Raw genomic sequence first — 12472 nt, forward strand, 5'->3', positions numbered from 1 at the left:
GCGGGTTTTTCCCCCCCCCGGCCTCCCGCCGACAGCCCCAAACATGCTTCGATCCATGCGGTTTCGGTCCCTCTCACCCGGGAGCGGCAGCACAGAGTCCAGGCGGGTCTGTCTCGCGGGGGGATGGCTCTTCAGGTCGGCGCGGCACGGCCCGGCACGGCGGGAGGGCGCAGGTCCGGCTGGCACCGCTGGCACTGCCCCTTCCACGGAGCCCTTCCTCGCTCCAGCCCTTCCTGGCCGAGCGCCGTTGGGACGACCCGGCTCGGCCGCCTCCGACCCCGGTAGGGGCCACCCCACGCGGGGTCAAGGCCACCCCACAGGGGGTCAGAGCCACCCCGCGCGGGGTTAAGGCCACCCCACGCGGGGTCGGGGCCACCGCCGTGGCCACCACCGTGCCACGGTGCCTCCTGCCCGCTCTCCCTGGGGCACCGGCCACGCTCCCGCCGGCGGCGGCTCGGGGGGCTCGGGGGGGCTCCACGCCGCGCTCACCCCGACCTGCCCGAGGTGCCGCCGTGGCGCGTCCCTGCCTGTCCCCCGTGGCCGAGCCTGGGCCGGCCACGGGGCTCCCACTGCACCGCTGGCCCTGCCCGCTGCCACCCCGGCCCGGCGCCTGTGCCCCTGCGGCCCCGCGACGCCCCGGGAGGGGCACATCAAGCGATTTACAGGCCAGACCCTCTGGGAGAACAGAAACGAGGATGAATTTCATGCAACATTCCTTGTCCGGGGGCGTGGCGGGGCCGGGCGCGCCGGGGCGGGGCGGGAGCGGGCGGGAGCCTCTCGGCTCCGCGCCCTCAGTGCAGTGCTCAGAGTAGAAAGAGAATCCAAGTGGGTTTTATTGGCCTGGTAGAAATGCCCCCCCTTCCCCGCGGCGGCTCCGGCGAGGCCGGCGCTGCCGGGGACGGTCAGCTGTCCACCAGCTGCTTGAGCGCCCGCTCAATGTTCATCCGGTGCCCCACGCGGGTCACCCCCAACTCCACGAAGTCCTCCTTGGTGAGGGCGGGCAGGTGGGTGCCCTCGATCTCGTGGTCCTCGAACTTGTCGCGGTGCTCCACCAGGTTGATGCTTTCCAGCCAGTCCCCGACGTCGTACTTGTTCCACAGGTGGAGGGGTTTCTGCATGAAGGGCCGCGGCGGGTGCAGGGTGTGCAGGGGCGGCCCCGGCGACGGGGACGGGGACGGGGAGCGGCTCCGGGCGCTCACGCTCCGCACCACGAAACGCACCTCCTTGGGCTCGTGGGGGATGGAGAGGCTGGAAGATTTGAGGATGGTGGGGGGGGTCAGGCCGTAGGGCCGGACGGTGCTGAGGGGCTCTGTCCGGTCCAGAGCCGGCTTCACGGGGCTGGGGGTGCGGCGGGTGACGGGGTAGCGACTGCCAGGTCGGACTGTGTAGGTGGTCCCGGAGCTCCGCTGGGAAATGGTGCTGAGTTCTCCTAAACTACTGAAAAGTCTGCGGAGAGAGCGGAACAGCGAGAGAGAGAGAGAGGAGAGAGAGAGAGGAGAGAGAGAGAGAGAGAGAGAGAGGAGAGAGCAGAGGGCAGGGGTGAGGCCAGGTCCGGGCACGGGGGCACACACACAGTACACGGGGAGGGGCTGCTGGAGGGCTGGGAGGGGTCACAGCGCGGGGACACGGCTCGGAGCGCTCAGCCAGGACATCCCGCCCGGGCCGGGCCGGAGGGGCCACCAGAGGTTCCAGCAACGCCTCCGAGACTGCGATTCCCGGCCAGACCTGCCCTAAAAACGCGGCTCTGCACCCCCCGAGACCCCCCAGCCCTGCGGACACAGAGCCTGCCCCTCGTCCTGGCAGGGATCCCCAGCCCCCCACGCACCAGGAGCAGCCCAGTGCTCCCCAGCAGCGGGGCAGAGCCCTTCCCAGGACAGGAGGGAACCTTCTGGCATCTCCCCCGGGATGGGAGGACCCTCAGGGCACCCCCCCCCGATGGAGGTGGCAGGTGATGGTCACCCGGGACAGTCAGTGGTGGCCGGGCTGGTGTCCCCCTGGCACTGTGCCATGTTGGACCCCTGGTTGATGCCCCCGTGCCATGGGGGGCACGGGGGGGTGGAGAGGACCCCCCCCCGCACTGGGCTCTGCTGCTCTGAGGGTCTCTGACAGGGACAAACCCCCCTTCCCCACCATGTGTTGTCCCCCTGCCATTGTCCCCTTCTGCCATCACAGCCCTGACACAAACATCTACCCTGGGAATGGGAAAGGAAACGGATCTAAAACTTGGATGCTGGAGGATGAATCCTATGAACCGTGAGTCCTACGAGCCCCTTGCAGGGCCTAAAGGGGCTCCAGGAGAGCTGGACAGGGACTGGGGACAAGGGATGGAGGGACAGGACACAGGGAATGGCTTCCCAGTGCCAGAGGGCAGGGAGAGATGGGATATTGGGAAGGAATTGCTGGCTGGGAGGGTGGGCAGGCCCTGGCACAGGTGGCTCCCCTGGATCCCTGGAATTGTCCAAGGCCAGGTTGGCCAGGGCTTGGAGCAACCTGGGCTAGTGGAAGGTGTCCCTGCCCATGGCAGGGGGTGGCACTGGATGGGCTTTAAAGTCCCTTCCCACCCAACCCAACCCAACCCAACCCATCCCAACCTATCCTATCCTATCCTATCCTATCCTATCCTATCCTATCCTATCCTATCCTATCCTATCCTAGTCCTGTCCAAGCACTGTCACTCCACTTGTCCTCCAAACTAACCCATGAAATTCCTGCACACTGGAATTTGGTGCCTCATTTCCCTGCCATCTCCATGCTCTGCCTCCCATCTCAGGTCCCTCCCGGAACAGATGGACACTCTGGAATCCTGTTGGCAGCAACAGGAGTCTGAGGGCTACACTGCATGGCACCAACCAGTGCCACCAATGCCACATGGTGCCAGATCCTCGTTTTGGGGATGTTAATGAGCTCCAATGATTCCTCACAAGGATGGTTCCAAGGAGATGAGCTGGACACGACTGCAGGTCCACAGGATGAGGCACATTCCGTCTAATTCTCACTTCCCTGCCTCCCTGGCACAGTGGAGGAGGGCTGTGAGGCAGCAGGACGATGAGTCACCTTTGGGAAGCTCCGACAAGGAAGAGCTGAATGTCCTTGAGGGCTCGAGGATGAGAAGTGCCAGGACAGAATGTGGCCATGTCCCGTCGGGAGCCCATCCAAGGGCCTTGGCTCTGTGGGAAGTGATGGAGAGAAAGTTCTGGATCTGCTGGAAGACCCAAAGGCAGCAGCCATGGACAGGCCAAAGAAGCACCGCAGACTCCAAGGTGGGTGTTTCTCCCAGACCCGTGGATGCACTCGTGTCACTGCACTCCCGTTTGGAATTCCAGGCACACTCAGTGCCAGGAAGGTGAATGGAAGGGGCAGCAGGCCTGGCTGGTCGAGTGTCACCTGCAGCTCCATCCTCCTCCACGGAGCACCTGGTCCTGGCCATGCCCTGTGGAAGTGTGTCCCTGGCTCCCGGCCCCTTCGGCAGCGCTGCTCTCCAGCCTGGGATCAGGCAGCTGGACAGTCCCTGGCTCCAACAGCCTTTCCAGATCCAGAGTTAACTCCTCAGGGACCATCAGACAAACCACTGGTTCACTTTTTGGGGCGCTGCTATCCCAGTCCTCAGCTTTTCCAGGCTTCATGAGGCCTATGGAATCATCCTTCTCCTCAAGGCGACGAGTCCACGCAAGGGAGCTCAACGAGACAATGGAGCTCTTCCTCCACTTCCCATTCCTGGTGTCTTTTCCAGGCCCTCAGAAAGGTGGCAGCCATGAGGGAGTGGCATTGCTGGTGCTCCAGGTTCTTCCTGGATGTGGGATGTGGCAGCTCCTTCAGTCAGTCTCCGAATGCACGAATCCCAATTCTGGCAGCTCCTGAGCTTGGCAGCAGCGGATCATTCCTGGGATTGCTCCTTCGGTGCAGCCAGGAAAAGGAGCCTTTGGAAAGGGAGCAGAATCACAAAAAAGGGAGCTCAGGTCTCACAGGAAGCAGATCACAGGTAGAGAAACTCCGGCTGATGGAGAGGGAGGTTCTGTCCAAAGGAAAAGGGATTAGGTGCTCGCAGGACGGATAATTGGGCCTTCTGGGAATGCTGTTACTGGAGGTGTTGAGGAGCTGATCTCTCCAGTGAGTCATTAAGGGATGAAGAGTCTTCCTTTGAACTCCACATCTTAGTCTGAGCGTCTCCAAGAGTTCCAGAGGCGAGGGCAGGCTCAGCTCTGGGGGCACCACGCTCCGAGTGCTCCCAAGGGAAACGCTTCCCTGTTCCTTGGCAAGGTGTCCGTGCTCCTGCTCCGGTGGTCCGGGATGGCCCTCAAATCCTCAGACCTGCCTGGAGGACTCACCTCCTGGGTGACAACTCTTGCTAAGGAGGAGCGAGGCACGAGATGGCTCCCGTGATTCCCAGCGGGCTCCCAAAGGCTCCCACGTGGAGCTCGGTGCCACCTGTGACACATCCAGGCTGAGCTCGGGGATGAGAATTCCCGAAGACTCTGACGTGGAGCTCGGCATGAACTGGGGCCCAGGGGGTTCCCAAAAGCTCCAGTGTGGAACTCAGTGCTGTGACCACGTCCAAGCTGAGCTGGGGGCCAGGAATTCCCTTCTCCACCATCCAGTGGGTCCAGTGGTGGAGGATCCACACAGACCTCAACATCAGTGCCAACAAAGATGTGCAGAGCTCCTTATTCCAGGTCATTCCCATTCCAGACATTCCAGGACCACTGGGCCCCTTCCAATCCAAACCTCTCTATGATTCCTTCCTTTTTGCTGGAGCTGCCCCATGGCAGAGTCCTCCCTGAGGGTTATGGAACGAGGGCTTGAGCTGACAGGGCTTCTTCCAACCTTCCTATGGACCTTCCTGTGGACCTTCCTCCAACATTCCTATGGACCTTTCTCCAACCTTCCTATGGACCTTTCTCCAACCTTCCTATGGACCTTCCTCCAACCTTCCTATGGACCTTTCTCCAACCTTCCTATGGACCTTCCTCCAACCTTCCTATGGACCTTCCTCCAACCTTCCTACGCATCTTCCTCGCTCACCGTGCCATCCCACAGACTCCAGTGGGATCCAGGGATCAGAACAGCCTGTCCCTCCTTCTCCTGCACTCAGAAAGCTCCCAGTCCTAGAAATGCCCAGAAAATAAGGATGTGGGACTTTTCCTACGTCCTTGGATGAGCTGCAGGGACCCCTCTGGGCCGGACACGGAGGGGACAGTTGAGCTGTGTCATCACCTTCCCTCAGACCCAGCTCTGGGGATGTCACCAACAGTCCAAACCTGAGCCTTGGGGAGCTGGGGGTGCCCTGGATCTGCTCTGGCACTGAGTGTCCTTGATGCTGCTCCCTGAAATATCCCGGGTTTGGAGCAGCCCGTCCTGACAGGGATTAAACACAAACCCCTGGGCTAAGGACGAGTCTAAAGAGGTTCAGCTGAGCAGGGACCAGTGAGAGCCAGCGGGGATCCCACAGGCGGGAATTTGTTGATCTTGCTGGATCAAGACAGCAGGTAAGCCTGACCCTAACCTTAACCTTAACCCTAAACCTAACCCTTGTCTTTGATCTTAAAGTTAACTCTGACTCTAATGTGATCCTAAACTTAACCACAAGCCTTATCCTAACCTTAACCCAAGTCTAAACCTAATCTTAATCCTAACCGTGAATTTGACTCTGATCCTGACCCTGACCCTAACCCTGACCCTAAGGTTAACCCTAATCCTGATGCCAAATCTGACCCTGATCTTAACCCTGATCCTGACTCTGATCCTAAACATAAACCTGACCATAAATTTAACCCCAATTCTAATCCTAACCCTGACTCTGATCCTAAATGTAAACCTGACTCTAAATTTAACCCCAGTTCTAATCCTAACCCTGACTCTGATCCTAACCTTAAACCTGACCCTAAACCTAACCTTAACCCTGATCTTAACCCTGACCCTGATAGTGACCCTAACCATAAACCTGACCTTTGACTCTAAACTTAACCCTAACCCCGATCCTAACCCCAACCCTGATCCTGATCCTGATCCTAACCCTAAACCTGACCCTAATCTTAACCCTGACCCTAAACTTAACTGCAATCCAGATCTTAACTCTGACCCTGATCCTGATCCCAATCCTAACCCTAACCCTGCTCCTGACCCTGATCCTGCCTCTGGCTCATGCTGGGAACTGGGCAGGGATATTGGGAGCTGGGCAGGGATACTGGGAGCTGGGCAGGGATACCGGGCATGGATGGAGCAGCATCCAAAGGTTTCCCACACACAGTGGCAGCACCAGGGACGGTCCCACGGGTGACATGGGACTGGGACAGCACGGCCATCGTGGGACACCGGCCCTGCCACCACCCCAAATCCTCTGGGGCCAGGAGTGGGGGCAGGACACGGCTGAACTCTGCCCGTCCCGCTCCGGCAGCCGCGGGATGAGCCGCGGGAAGAGCCCCGGGATGAGGCCCCGCAGCACCAGCCCGGGGGCAGGTCCCCCCCCGGTGCCCCCTGGACACGCAGAGGCTTCGTGAGGGCAGCGGCAGCACTGCAGGGATGAGGACGTGGGAGGATGCAATGGGATGAGCCCCCCCCACTGCGGGATCGGGCCTGGATTGGGAGCAGGGATCTGGGAGCAGAGCCTCCGGCACGGCCCCGCTCCGGGCAGAGCCGCACTCCAGGCCCGAGGGCGCTCCCCAGAACTGAGGTGGGACAGGGGCTTCCGAGCATCCCACCCCTCTGCTCCAGCCGGCAGCAGGGCCGATCCCTAGGGATGGCATCCAGCGGGAGGGCAGCCCTTCCCAGCCCCGCCCCGGGATGGGGCCGCGGCCTCGGGAATGCAGCACTCGGCAGAGAGCGGCAAGTGAGATCCCACAGGAGCCATCCCAGAGCTCCGAGGGCTCCGGGGCTGCGGCACACGGGGGAGCGACACGGATGGAGCTCCACGGGCACGACAACGGGACACACGGACAGCACGGAGGGAGCACAACCGAGAGCACACAGTTGGCCATGCAGGCTGGGGAAATTCCCACGGGAGAACCCTCCCACCCCGCTGTGCCCACCCAGTCCCGCGGATCGTCCCCACCCGGTCCCAGGATGGGCAGGAGTGGCCAATCCCAGGATCCCACTGCCCGTCCCAGCCTGGTGAGCGCTCCCAGCTCGGCGGCCACGGGCTGGGGAAGGGATTCCAGCAGCTCTGGAAGCGACTGGGACCTGCTGGAATCGTGGCCAAGGAGCTCTGCCAGGAGGATCCCTCCAGTGCCAGTCGCTGGGAGAAGGGGGGTCAGTGGATCCTGGTTTTCCCGCTGCAGCCTCAGGTGACTTTCCTGGGGGGACCTGTGGGTCACCAGGCCGGGGGTGTCCCCTGCCTGCAGGACCCTGCACTGGGATGGAGCGGGATCCCAGGGCAGCAAGGTACTGCCACCTCTATTCCATGGGAATTTTGCCCCAGAGGGTGACTCTGGGACACCCCACCACGGGGAAGTCACGGAGGGACCCTTGTGTATCCCTGGAATGGGGGGAGCTGCTGGGATCAGACAGGGGATGTGCTTCCTGGGGGCGCAGCTGGCTCAGGTCACCCTTGCTGGGGTCTCTTCCACCTTTCCTGGGTCTCTCCCACTCTTACTGGGATATTTCCCTACCCTTTCTGGGGTCTCTCCCACTTTTTCTGGGGTTCTTCCCTAACCTTGCTGGGGTCTCTCCCCACACCTTCTGGGATCCTTCAATACCCTTGTTGGGTCCTTCCCTCCCTTTTTGGGGCCTTCCACCCTTCCTGTGATCCTTTCCCAATTGCTGGGGTCTCTCCAACCCTTCCTGTAGTTTTTTCCCACTTGCTGGGGTCTCTTCCACCTTTCCCAGGATCTCTCCCTGCTCTTGCTGGGGTCCTTCCCTGCTCTTTCCTGGGCTCTCTCCCACTCTTTCCGGGGTTTCTCCCACCCTTCCTGAGGTCTCTTTTACCTTTCCTGGGGTCTCTCCCACCCTTTCTGTGGTCCTTTCCCGCTTCTTGGTGTCTCTCTCACCCTTCCTGGGGTCTCTTTTACCTTTCCTGGGGTCTTTCCCACCCTTTCTGTGGTCCTTTCCCACTTCTTGGTGTCTCTCATATCCTTCCTGGGTCTCTCCCTCCCTGTCTGGGTTCTCTCCCGCAGGCCAAGCTGCACTGAGGGTTCCCTTTCCTGGGATTCCCCCCCCCCCAGCAATCCACAAATCCCATGGGAAGCCCGAGGGAATTTCCTCACCGCAGCAGCAGCAGCAGCAGCAGCAGGAGCAGCACAGACACCACAGCACAGGGACACAGGGACACGGGGACACGGGGACACGGGGACACAGGGACACGGACATGCTACCGGGGCACACCGGGATGGGACGGGAACACGCACATTCCAGAGCGGGCCCACTGCCCGTTCCCGGCCCCGGGGGGGCCCTGGGAAGGCCGGGGGGGCAGGGGGGGAGCGGGAGGACAGGTGATTGCTATGGAATGGGAACATGCTCACTTACACAACTCGCCCACCCTCCGGAGGCCAGAGGCGGTTCTAGACAGAGCAGCGCGGACATGCAGATGGAGAGCAGGAAGAGAGGCAATGAGAGAGAATGTTGTTAGCTCCGGTCCGGGCGGCCCCACGGGGAGAGGGGAGGGCGGATCCCATCCCGAGGGACCCGGGGAGGGACCCGGGGAGGGCACGGGGCGAGGGGCACCGCGGGCGGCACCGGCGCTTCCCCGCGCCCGGGGATGGGATGGGATGGGATGGGGAGACCCCCGGGGGGCTGAGGGGAGCTGGGGAGTGGGCAGGTGGGAGTTGTGGGGGCAGGGAATACCGGGATGGGCCCCGCCGGTCGAGGTTATGTCCGTATGGGAAATGGGGCGGTTGTAATTGCATGGATTCGACAGCCAAAGCCTGGAGGGTTGGACAGGACAGAGCTGTGGGACGGGCTGGGAGGAGGGGGAGGAGGAGAGGGAGAGAGGGGAGGGACAGGACAGGGATTCGGGAAGGGCAGGGAAAGGAAGGAAACAACAAATGCATGAGAAAATAATGCCCCACGGCAAGAACAAGACCGAGCAGCCGATACAATTCCCGACTTTTCCCGTGTCCCCCCCGTGATTAGTGACAACATCAGCTACACCTAAAGGTCAGCTACACCTTCCAGGTGAGTTGGTGCTTCCCAGAGGGAATAACCACGTGTGGAAGTTGGCTGGGATCCCTGCTGAGGGCTCTGCTGAGCTCCCCCAGCCCTCGGCTGTGCCAGCAGGAGGGAGCCAGTGGCCTCTTCCCTCCTGGACAGCACGGTCACCTCACCTGGGCAAGGACTCCCTGTCCCCCTGCCCTCCCCTGCCAGTGCCAGGGGCTCCCACGTTTGGCACAGTGGCTACAAACGCCACATTATCCCTGGTTTGTTCCCAATTCCATCCCTTTTCCACAGGTGGAACGGGGAGGAAAGGCTGGAGCCGTGCTGGGAGCGTGGACACCTCGGTCAGGTGGGGCCTGTGGGTGGGAGCAGCACAAGGAGCTGCTGTTGGAGCGGCCTCAGGGGAGGGATTTGGGAGGAACACGTGGTTATTCCCTGGGGAACGTGTCCTGCTGTGTCCTGGTGACCACCTGGAGCAGGGATGGAGCAGAGCAAGAGGAGCTCCAGGTGCTGTGGCTGTTCCCCCCCTCGTGCTTCCCCACCCAGGAGGGTCTCAGCCTCCAGTTGTGGTTTGTCTGGAGCAGTTCTGGGGATGGGCATTCAGCCAGGAGCTCTGTCCTGCCTGTGGTCCCTCATGGAGCAGGGACAGTTGGGAACAATCCCAGATGTCAGGAAATATTTCCTACAGGGAGCTCTGGCAGGGTCAGAGCTGCTTATGCCACAACTAAGTGTCTCTTTTGTCCTTCTCTCATCTCTTCTCAGCAGGAAAAGGCACTTTAAAGCTGGAATCCACATGAGAATTCCCATCTCCTCGTGTGCTGCCCCTGGGACTCCCCAATCCCTTCCCTGTGGGAGGTTCCTCAGAGCTGCCCCGAGGCAGCACAGGGAGCTCCCTCATCCCTCCTCTGCCTCCTGCTTGTTCCCAACCTGGAACGGGTCCCTCTGCATTTCTCCATGGAGAGGAAAAACCCTTTTCCTGGGACTTCCAGCTCTGTCCACCACAGCCCCAAAGGAGCAGGTGACAAATCCCTGCCGTGGGACCAACCCAAGCCAGGCTCGCCCACCACCAACCCTTTGGGCTTTCCCTCTTCCCTCTTTCCTTCGGCACTGCTGTGACCCGGAGCTCATCTCATGGAGACCCAGACACCCCTCCCTGCTCTCCCCAGGCCTCCCAAGCCCTGGCCAAGCACGAGGCAGTGCCAGTGGCAGGATGAGGTGAGTGGTTAGTGATGCAGTGACGGGATGGGTGAAGCCAGCGGAGCTGTGACACGGACACGTGCTGAGACCCGGAGCCCCTGTCTCCTTGTAGGCAACACACAGGAACATCAAAACCCCTCCCTGGATCCGGTGGCAGGAGCCTCTGGGCTGGTGGCAGCTCGGGATCCCCCGGGATCACGGGCTGGGGGTGCCCCCTCCATTGCAGCCCCCTAAAACTCCGGCTTTTCCACTGCCCAACCTGCAGCAGCTCATCCCTGTGCTCCCCACGGCCCTGCTGATGGAAAAGCTCCCCATCCTCAGCCTGCCATCCCAGGAGAATGCTGGGAAAATGCCATGGCAACCTGAAGGGAAGAACAACAGCTCCCTGAGTGAGCTCCTGCCTCCCTGAGCCCCCCTGTGAGGCCGAGGGCCCACCACCATGTCCTCCCTGCAGACACCTCCTCCCCTGGGAAGAGGAATCCATGGAGCCATGGATGTTTTTAGGCACCCATGGAGGTGGATTGAGCATCTCCAAGCTCGATGGCTGTGGCAGAAGTGGGATGGAGCCGTGCCAAGGGTGGGTACCTCCTCCTCCAACCTGCCCACCTCCTCCTTCCAACCTGCCCACCTCCTTCCCAAACCTGCCCACCTCCTCCTTCAATCTGCCCACCTCCTTTTTCCCAAACCTGCCCACCTCATCCTCCAACCTGCCACCTCCTCCTCCAATCTGCCCACCTCCTTCCCAAACCTGCCCACCTCCTCCTTCCAACCTGCCCACCTCCTTCCAACCTGCCCATCTCCTCCTGCAACCTGCCCACCTCCTCCTTCCCAAACCTGCCCACCTCTTCCTTCAACCTGCCCACCTCCTTCTCAAACCTGCCCACCTCCTCCTCCAACCTGCCCACCTCCTTCCCAAACCTGCCCACCTCCTCCTTCAACCTGCCCACCCCCTCCTCCAACCTGCCCACCTCCTTCCCAAACCTGCCCACCTCCTTCTTCCAACCTGCCTATCTCCTCCTCCAACCTGCTCACCTCCTCCTCCAACCTGCCCACCTCCTTCTTCCAACCTGCCCATCTCCTTCTCAAACCTGTCCACCTCCTTCCAAACCTGCCCACCCCCTCCTCCAACCTGCCCACCTCCTCCTTCCAACCTGCCCACCTCCTTCCCAAACCTGCCCACCTCCTCCTCCAACCTGCCCACCTCCTCCTTTAACCTGCCCACCTCCTTCCCAAACCTGCCCACCTCCTCCTTCCAACCTGCCCACCTCCTTCCCAAACCTGCCCACCTCCTCCTTTAACCTGCCCACCTCCTCCTTTAACCTGCCCACCTCCTTCCCAAACCTGCCCACCTCCTCCTTTAACCTGCCCACCTCCTCCTTTAACCTGCCCACCTCCTTCCCAAACATGCCCACCTCCTTCCAAACCTGCCCACCTCCTTCCCAAACCTCCTCCTCAATCCTCCTCAATCCTCAACCTTGGCCATGTCCTTTCCAAACCTGCCCATCTCCTTCCCACACGGGGCCACCTCCTCTCCAAACCTCACTGCCACACAAACCCCCCGTGTTCCCACCCTCCCTCTGGAAAGGCCTCGAGTGCACATCTCTCCATCTGCCCTCAGTGATTCCAACCCTTTCCATCTGCTCTCCGTGGCCAATTCCCTCGAGTTTCGGAGCAAAGCTCCGCTTCCCGCAGGAATTTGGCCCCCAGGAAACACCCGAAGCCTACAAGGAAACAGGGGGTTGTATCTGCAGCGGCTCAAAGCTTGTGCCAGGGATGTTACACCAGTTCACTGAAACAGAATTAATCGAGGAGTTGAGGAAAAAGAGGCGGCTTTACCCTGGGAACTAAATGCCCCAAGGGCTTATTTTTCTTCTCTCTCTCTCTCAGATCTGTAGAAATACAAAGCAAGTGGTGGGTTTGCAGAACAGCACCTGAAACGCTCCGTTTGGCAGCTCAAATTCTGCTTCACGTGACACTTTTGGCGTGTTGGGCTGTCGCTTAAAGATAAACAGACAAGCAAACGAGCAAACACACACACGACCCCTCGGCAAAGCACCCCCTGACCCGGCCCGGGAGCCCCCAGACAGCCCCGGGACGCTCGGGATGCTCCTGGGGAGTCACTGGGATCCGATGGGACTGTGCGGGATGAGGGATGACGGGAGCCTGGAGAGGCTGGACGGGCACGGCCGGGCAC

At 61.1% G+C, this 12472-nt stretch overlaps 1 protein-coding gene across 1 annotated transcript in view; it reads right to left on the reverse strand.

Moving 5' to 3' along the window:
* Positions 1 to 815: 815 nt before the first annotated feature.
* SHANK3 (SH3 and multiple ankyrin repeat domains 3) overlaps positions 816 to 12472 on the reverse strand; it is a 242417-nt gene continuing 230760 nt past the window's right edge. Inside the window, 1 exon segment of the mRNA XM_032688085.1 lies at positions 816 to 1446. Coding sequence (XP_032543976.1) covers positions 903 to 1446 — 544 coding nt within the window. The 3' untranslated portion in view covers positions 816 to 902.

The sequence above is a fragment of the Chiroxiphia lanceolata genome, chromosome 5 (assembly GCF_009829145.1).
Source record: "Chiroxiphia lanceolata isolate bChiLan1 chromosome 5, bChiLan1.pri, whole genome shotgun sequence".
Taxonomy (NCBI): Eukaryota; Metazoa; Chordata; class Aves; order Passeriformes; family Pipridae; genus Chiroxiphia; species Chiroxiphia lanceolata.